The sequence below is a fragment of the Sinocyclocheilus rhinocerous genome, unplaced genomic scaffold (assembly GCF_001515625.1).
Source record: "Sinocyclocheilus rhinocerous isolate Xijiao unplaced genomic scaffold, SAMN03320098_v1.1 scaffold2645, whole genome shotgun sequence".
NCBI lineage: Eukaryota > Metazoa > Chordata > Actinopteri > Cypriniformes > Cyprinidae > Sinocyclocheilus > Sinocyclocheilus rhinocerous.
Window position 1 is genome coordinate 111,494 of NW_015654522.1, and position 9,076 is coordinate 120,569.

Sequence of the window (9,076 nt, forward strand, 5' to 3'; positions counted from 1 at the left end):
AACATACTCAAATGAATTGGTATGGCTATAACCATATAGCCAAAATGAGTCAGAAGACTGAAATAAGAGGTTAAAATCAGATCAGACCCAGAAGGATTAAGCTCTGATAAAGCATTTCTGTTAATTTTTGTTACATTTTCATAGAATTTCAATGTTTTGTGTAACAAAATGCTTTCTGTGTTCAGGTTTGAATGTAGTAATAATAATGCAAAAACCTACACTTCAAATCAACATTTAAAACAACAAAAAATATAAACCTTGACAAAAAGTGGTCTTTGAGAATGCCTTAATATACATTTAAATCCACAACCTAATAAAAGTAAACAATTATGTATAAAAAAACAACTGGGGAATTCACAAGCCTTTCTATAGAGTCCTATACAGGAATCTAGTGGTTACACCATGAAATTACAGGATTTTCTTTTTTTGCTCTCACCAGGAGGTGCTATTCTGCCTTCAAAAATTGAATTTTAAGGGCCTAGTCTCTATTTTAATCTGAAATACTGCATTAATTGAAAAATTGTATCATAATTATTGCATAAATATTAATTAGTACCATAAAATTCTCTCAAAATACAAAAGAAAAAATATTATTGGACAAAAATATATTAGATTGATTTTACTGGGGGGAAAAAAGTTACATTTCAGGTGTCCAGTCTCTTTTGACTGCGAAGACCATGAGTGTGACTCCCAAATGAGGAGCGCACAATGGTTATTCAAGTATTCTTAGTATTTTTCAGTTGCTATGTATAAAGATATATGCCAAATGTACTCAAATAAGCTCTGTTTCTGTGTTTAGTGGCATAGAAAGTTGTTTATGTGGTGATAATATTGCTATTTCATCTTTAGGGGGAGTGGCTTCTTCTCTTCAATTACCTCATTCCATTCTCTGAGTTGCTGGACCAATCGGGACAGATACTGGAGCATGAAGGCAGCACAGCCAGAGTGAATTTAAGGACTGAACAGGTACTTTATTTTTATTATTATTATTTTATTTTATTTTTGTATATAAAGGTTTTGTTTCTCAGATAGACTTGCAGAGTTGATTTTAAGGCTCTTCCTGTTAATCTCAACCAGTTATATCTCTTATTCGATCAGCTGTCTTGGCTTCATTAATAAAGCCATCCATAACTGAAATGTGTGTATTTTGTCTGCCAGGTGTGCAGATTCTTGGTGTCTCTCAGTAAAGATTTTAGCTCCTACTACAACAGAGTTCACGTCCTTGGGGTAAGACATTATGAGCCTGTGTGCTTGTTTATGAATCAATTTATGAAGTTATGTATCTGTTTATATAAGGATATTTTAGATTCTGTTAGACCCTTAGAACTGCTTATTACAAGGTTTTTACTTTATTTAACATATGATTTAATGTGTATTTTGCATATTTCTGTGTGTATCAGCATTAACAGTGATTAAACAAGTTCAGGCCCATTAACTTTCCTCTCTTTCTCGTTCTCTCTCTCTCTCTCTCTCTCTCTCTCTCTCTCTCTCTAGGAGCCCCTGCCTCATCTTTTTAATCAGATGTTTTGTCGTTTATTGTTGCTGAGAGCATTAAGAGAACTTTACCACAGCGCCCTGGACTCCCTTAACCTTCCCCCAATTCCCCAACTATAGCATCTCCACTGCAGACATTATACACTAACAGCCACAAACTCTCTCCCTTAACAGCCAGCACTCTTCCATTTTTCTCAGTTATTACACCTTAGATACCTTCCTCATAGCCGTAATTGCCTGACCATCCTGTCTGAATAGCCCAATATTCCTCTTGCCCTCAAAAAAGACTGTTTTACCACTAATAGCCATACAGAAGGCAGGACTTCACCCTTTCGTCCAATAAATAATATTTAGTCTGAAAATTCGCCCCTAAAAATGTCAACAGAATATGCTTTCTTTCACAGTGAATTGAAATTCTCCTGCACCACATTCATAGATTTTGCCCTCCTGCATGAATATGTATTCTATGTAATAATGTTTAATTGGTGTAAGTGCCCAGCTCTGTTTGTTCAACGCTGAACACATATTTACAGTGTAGCACAGTTGTTCTCACAGTCTGATAGATGCACACACAAAGTATCTGTCACCACTGTTTTTGATTAGGAATCATGTCTGCATGGTTGGCGATCATTTGGCATTCCTAAAATGTCATGATCTGGGATGCTACTTCTTTTAATATGAATATAGTCTTATCTGTACCAAATATAAAGTCTTAGTTCTCGAGTTTCCCTCAGTGTCCCTCACTGTTTATGCCACTGTAAGTGTACAGGTGTATTACTGAGTTTTCACAGATCTGTGCCATACGCCACACAGTATTCAAAGCCCTGAGAGTTAATAAACACATTTAGAGTGACTGTGTAACATTCTTACCCTTCAAAGTTTTTGTTAGTGGTGATTTCACTCAATGTATTTAAAAAGCAGCAACCCGCAGAGACTTCATAATTAAAAGAGTGTCTGCCTCAACCTCTGAACTGGTTGTTTTTCAAGTGTGCTAATGTTTGACTATCTATCCGTACACAAGTCTTTTATTTATTTTAATGATGAGACTTTACATTGAGGGTTAATTAGTTAACATAAGTTAATGCTTAGGTAACCAACAATGAACAACTGTTTTTTTTCTTCACTCATTAATCTAGCTTATTATTTATTTATTTATTCATGTTTGTTCAGAATACATCAACTAATGTTAATTTATATTTAAAATGTTTTATAGGATAGATGTTTATTAGATGTTAACATTTAATAGATTAATAAATGCTGTAAAAGTGTTGTTCATTGTTAATGTTAGCAATTGCATGAACTGATTTTGATGTATAGAATATAGTAGTTTTGTCATTTCAGACATGTTTATTCCCAAAAAAAACTTTGATGTTAAAAGATAACATTTGTCCCATAAAATTGATTTTTAAGCATTTTACTTGTATGTGATCATATACACACACACATATATATATATATATATATATATATATATATTCATACAAGCACATAGTGCACATCCATAGAAAAAAAGTTTAGGATCAGTAGGATTTTTTTTGAAAGAATTTAATACTTTTATTCAGCAGGACTTTAAATTGATCAAAAGTGATAGTAAAGATATTTGTAATGTTACAGAATATTTCAAATGAATGCTGTTATTTTAACTTTCTGTTCATCACAATCCTTAAAAAAAAAAAATTACACTTTCCACAAAAATAGGCAGCACAGCTCTGTTTGCCACATTAATAATAAGAAGAAATGATTCTTGACAATCACAAAATCAACATTAGAATGATTTCTGAAGAATCATGACACTTAAGAAATTCAGCTTTGCAATCATGGAATACATTGCATTTTAAAATGTATTAAAATAGAGTTAATTTAATTTGTAAAAATATAGGCCTATCACAATATTACTATTTTACTGTATTTTTGATTAAATACAACTTATTTAAAAAAAAATAGTCTCCAAACCTTTGAAATGTTAGTGTAGAAAAAAATACAGGGGCATTTGTTCTATTTAAATGTCTTAGGTTTTTTTTGTAATTCCCAGTTAATATCTCATTAATTTCTGATCCTAAATGATACTGCATCCAAACTCGTAAGTGCATTGTATGGTTTAAATATTAATTCAATTTGAGGTGGAACCAGAATTATGACCCAGACAGGCATGACTAAACATCTCATAATAGTTATGAGTGGGCTGACAGAAGCTCATCTTTTTAATGAAGTATGTGTTAAAGGGATGGTTCACCCAAAAATGAAAATTCTGTCATTAATTACTCACCTTCATGTTATTCCAAACCCATTAGAACTTTGTTCATCTTCGAAACACAAATTAAGATATTTTTGATGAATTCTGAGAGCTTTTCTGCATAGACAGCAACACAACTGACACATTCAAGGTCCAGAAAGGTAGTAAGGACATTGTTAAAATAGTCCATGTGACATCAGTGGTTCAACCACAATTTTATGAAGCTACGAGAATACCTTTTGTGCGCAAAGAAAACAAAAATAATGACTTTATTCAACAGTTTCTTATCTTCCGTCAAGGTGTTCACGGTTGAACCACTGATGGCACATGGACTATTTTAATGATGTCCCTACTACGTCCTTGAACTTGTCCGTTGCATTGCTGTCTATGCAGGGTCAGAATGCTCTCGGATTTCCTCAAAAATATCTTAATTTGTGTTCAAAGATGAACGAAGGTCTTGTGGGTTTGGAACAACATGAGGGTGATTAATTAATTAATGACAGAATTTGCATTTTTGGGCGAACTATCACTTTAAATATGCAGCTTGAGTTTGTAATGCTCAGTTTCAGGACTGAAAATTAATAGCAGCCACATTGCTAGAAAATGGTTCCAGTTTTCAGTGCTGTGACTGTGAGCGTGACTGTTGGTTTAAACTCTAGAATACTGCCAGCCAATCTGTCCAGTAGTAACCACAGATGTCTGCATACTAAGAATGCACATGTAGATATGGACATGACAGGTTTAAGAAGGTGTAATAGCATCGTTAAGCCACTAGAGGGCAATGACTCATTATCTTTCTGCTAAATCTCGTTCGCTCTCTCTCCCTCTTATGTGGTTTAGGGCTGGTTAGGTTGTCAGTCATCACTGCCGGGCATCTCTACCTTGAAGACAAAAGAGGGAGGAGAGATTAAAGGAGGCAGAGAGAGAAAAAAGGAGACTAGTGCGTGAAAGGAGTTCAAAGGATGAAGGAGAGCACGCTGTGTAATCGCTACAAGCAAAACTGCTGTCTTTTCAAGAGGTGTGTGTGAGAGCGAGATGAATGAATGAGGTCAGAGGTGCCCATGGGAATTTAATGATTTTTGTAGTTGCCAGGGATAGGAGGAGAGAGAGGGAGAAAAGGTGGCTGGAGGAGGGGTGGAGATGATAGAGAAGAGTGATATTGATGAATGTTGTTCTTGTTGACTGGCGTGGAACTCTAGACAGGAAATAACAGTGTGAGGTGGGTGTGGTTTGTGGAGTGTTGGGAAATGACACATGGAGACAGATTGTTACTATATCTGTAAGTATCACTCTAGCGAGCGATCATTTTCTTTTGCAGTTTTAGCTACAAAGGTCTGATATCAAGCCTATTCAGGGTACAAAATTAACACTCACCAAGCACCATATATAATTGGCGTTGTCGAGTAAATAAAAGGGGGCATCTTGCCAGCTGGTCGATAATTTTATTAGGAGGTGCTAATCCACTGTAATCCCCGTTAATTTTCAGTCTGAGCACAACTAACAGGCTTCTAGGAAATCTGAATTCAGTTCAAAATTCTGTTCACACTCGGAACAGGATTAGTTGTGATTCATATCAGGGTCGAGTCGACTCGTGCCCTTGAGCTGTTGACTGAAGTCTGTTCAAAACATGGCTTATGTTGAATTCTAAGAATTATACTCTGAACGCTGATGGGAATGAGTCAAATCAAAGACTCACATCTTGGAATGACTTTTACCTCAGTGGAAAATTTATTAACTTTTTTTTTTTAAGGCTGAATTTATTTGATCATTAATATTATAACAATTTAATATAACTGTTTTCCTAAAATATAATTTATTCATGTGACGGCAAAGCAGAATTTTCAGCATCATTACTCCAGTCTTCAGTGTCACATGATCCTTCAGAAATCATTCTAATATGCTGACTTGGTGCTCAAGAAACTGTTAATATATAGGCCTAATAATATTGGCAGGTGTTGCATAGCAATTTTTTTTTTTCTCTTATTATATGCCTTTTGATATTATTGCCTTAGCACACAATGTAATCTAAAGGTGATGAATTACATCACCATTTTCACACTTCATCTTTTATATTCCTTGTTTAATCCCATCAGATATCAGCCGAGACTGCAGTGTTGCCAGAACAGTCTGCCTCACTGCAGCATCTAATTAAAACAAAACTGGAGTCTGTCAAGCTTCTGGTGGTTCCAAGTGAAGTCCTCTGTGTGTGTGTGTGTGTGAGAGAGAAAGAGAGAGAGAGAGTGTGTGTGTGTCCCTACAACATGCTGGGAAAAAAATCATTCTCAAAGCCTTTGGGTTCTCTCTATCAAACTGAAGCTTAGAGATTGCGGCACCGTATTTGATGTAGATCTCTCAGCTGAAACTTTTGATAGTTTGACAAATTTAGACTAGAGCTGAAATCATTTTTGATGGGTTGAGATCTTTGAGACTGCACAAATCTCTCATTTAAAACTGTGTCAGAACAGCCTTATGTGATCTTTCTTTAACCAGTTTTGAAATAGTAGTAGGCTGTTTATGGAAAAATTGTCTGCTTTATGAATCTGTGCCATACTTTGAATGTGTTTCTTTGGCATAGTATTATGAACAGAATTACTTAAAATTATTTTTAGATTGAGAGCAAGTTCTGCTGGGGAAACAGGAGTACAGATGACAGGACAGTCAGTAGTGTATTTCATACCCATCCAGGCTCGTGTATGTGTGCGTTAACAGATAAGGACCTAGTGCATCAGCTTCCTCTTTCTTTCTTTCTGTTTCCTCCTCTCTCACGTTTTCTGTACCTCTGCTGATAAAAAGTGGTTTGAATTATGTAATAACCATTTCCTGACTTTTAGTTAGATATGTCTGTTCACAGACCTTCCTTCCGAGAGGGCAATCTCCCTGGTTTTCTGAAGATAAGTCTTAAAATGTGAGTTGTTGTCCCCACAAGACCCCCCAAAATATAAAAGAGATTGCCAGTTTTGTGAAAAATAATAAGCAACAGGTGTTCTTCTGACCACCATGATATGTTTGTTGATGGTAATTTGTTTGTTTGAGGCCTGGGGACTTCATGGTCATATGTCACAGAGAAAAAAATTTAAACATTTTTGCTGCTGTTGTTTTTACATGCTACGTTGAAAAATTAGGGGTATTCAAAAGTTTAGATTTTTTTTATGTTTTTGAAAGAAGTCACCAAGGTGCCATTTATTTGATAAAAAATACAGTTTTTACCATAATATTGTGATTATATTTATTTTATTTATATTATATAGAATTTAACCCGATTGTATTATCATGCAATAATGCTCTGTACGTGTGTGCGTGTGTCTTATATAGGCATGGGTCTGTCAGGCTTCAGATCCAGCAGCTTGGTGAGAAACTAGCTGGATTGGAGTCTAAGCAGGTCTAAATCCTGAATAAGACAGCAAGATACCTCTCTCATCTGATGCTAATCCACTTTAATCCCAGTTCACTTTCACTCCAAGCACAACTAGAGCTGCTTCCAGTCGATCTGAATTCAGTCCAAACATTCTATTCACACTCAAACAGGATTAGTTCTGATTCATATCGGGGAAGACTCAGATGAGCTCAGATGCCTTTGACTGAAGCTTGTTTAAAACATGGCTGCTCTATAAATGCATTTATATCCCATGCCGGAACAAATTAATGTGCTCCTCCTCTTTAGATGTAATAGGATCCAGTAAGATTTGTTCTCATTAATATAATATGGCATAATCTTCAGGGTAATAAAGGCACATAGCCAATTCTTTTTAATTAAATTACACCCTTTTTAAGAGCTGGCATAAGAGGCTCTTTTTCAGTTTTCAGATGTTTTATTAATATATGTATACTCTTATTGATGGTTTTATGTAGTGCTGATGATATTGATATTAATATCTTAATATTGAATTATATATATATATATATTTAAATATTAATGTGTTTTTGACATTTTATTTGAATTAGGCAAAATGTAGATTTGTGCTTCTCTTTTTTATGTGTAAATATTTCATGTTTATCATATTTTTAGTCATCTGTATTTTTTCTTTTTGATTCTCTGTGGTAGTTTAGCATGGTAGGTGCAGTTTCATAGTGTATATATCTACATATAGAATCTGCTGTGTCTGCGCTGTGTCTTTGAATGCTGGGGGAAGGTGATAAAAGAGCAAGAAAATATTTATAGCTGCATTAAAATAACAATTTTTCTGGCATTTTTTTTAAATGTCACCCCTCCCTGTCTATCTCTCTCTCTCTCTCTCGATTCCCCTCTTAATTCATACTATTAACTCGTTCATTCCCCTGACTTTTCCTCTTTTCCTCTCTCATTCCATCTATTTTTTTCATTCTCTCAATTTTTTTTATTTGCTGATTTGGGTCACTGGCTGACTGAGACAACTCACAGCTGGCCTATAAACAACCTTCCCCCTTTCAGCAGCATTAGCTCTCACACACACTCCTCTCCTCTCACTCCAGCACTCAGCGGCACAAATCTCTCACATCATTTGGCATTATTTTTTACTAGGTCTTTTAAAACGAGCTTTATGAACCACTCTCTTATCCTCTGTGTTTATATCAAGAAATATTTATTTTTTTCCATGCTGTTTTGCCTTAAGCTTGCTGTAGTGAAGTCCCACTACATCAAGATTTTAGCTGGCTGAGGCGGCCAAATATGGATCAGATTTCGGTTAGAAAATTAGGACTGGATAAGATATTCTTGATGATGAGCATTTATTTTCAGACTTGAATATGCATCTGAGGTATGCAGATGTGATATTGTATGGAATGGTCTACAAAAGGAAATAAAGATAAATAATTTACAAAAATATTCCTCTAACATTCGTGTCTCATTGCACTAATACAGAAATCAATCAACATAATACAAAATATACTTGACATAAAGTCCGTATTTCAATCCGTAATCACAACAATAACAATGAAGTTAACGAAAATACAATAGAACACCAAATAACATGGTGCTATACGCAGTTATGTAAACAAACATTCGTAATATTCGCACGTAACACGTGGTAATGACTCAGCAGATTAGTTCGGCAAATTACGGCCGAAACAAACGGTAAAACCCGATAAACATCAGAAATCACCAGTAACATGCATGATATAGGCTATACCAGGGATCCTCAAATCTGGCCCACGAGATCCACTTTCCTGCAGAGTTTAGCACTAACCCTAATCAAACACACCTGAGCATGCTAATCAATGTCTTCAGGATCATCAGAAAATCACAGGTAGGTGAGTTTGATCAGGGTTGGAGCTAAACTCTGCAGCGCATTGGACCCCCAGGGCAAGATTTGAGAAACCCTGATATATACTAATAAGATACAAACGTGTGTATGTACTCATGTATTGCATGAA

The 9,076-nt window shown here is 35.3% G+C and overlaps 1 protein-coding gene across 2 annotated transcripts in view; it reads left to right on the forward strand.

The window, feature by feature from the left end:
• dalrd3 (DALR anticodon binding domain containing 3) overlaps nucleotides 1-2,457 on the forward strand; it is a 15,894-nt gene extending 13,437 nt beyond the window's left edge. For both annotated transcript variants that reach the window (XM_016524285.1, XM_016524286.1), the window contains exons 11-13: nucleotides 850-966; nucleotides 1,159-1,227; nucleotides 1,495-2,457. In XM_016524285.1, coding sequence (XP_016379771.1) covers nucleotides 850-966; nucleotides 1,159-1,227; nucleotides 1,495-1,614 — 306 coding nt within the window. In that variant the 3' untranslated portion in view covers nucleotides 1,615-2,457. The remainder of the gene's footprint in view (nucleotides 1-849; nucleotides 967-1,158; nucleotides 1,228-1,494) is intronic.
• Nucleotides 2,458-9,076: the final 6,619 nt, after the last annotated feature.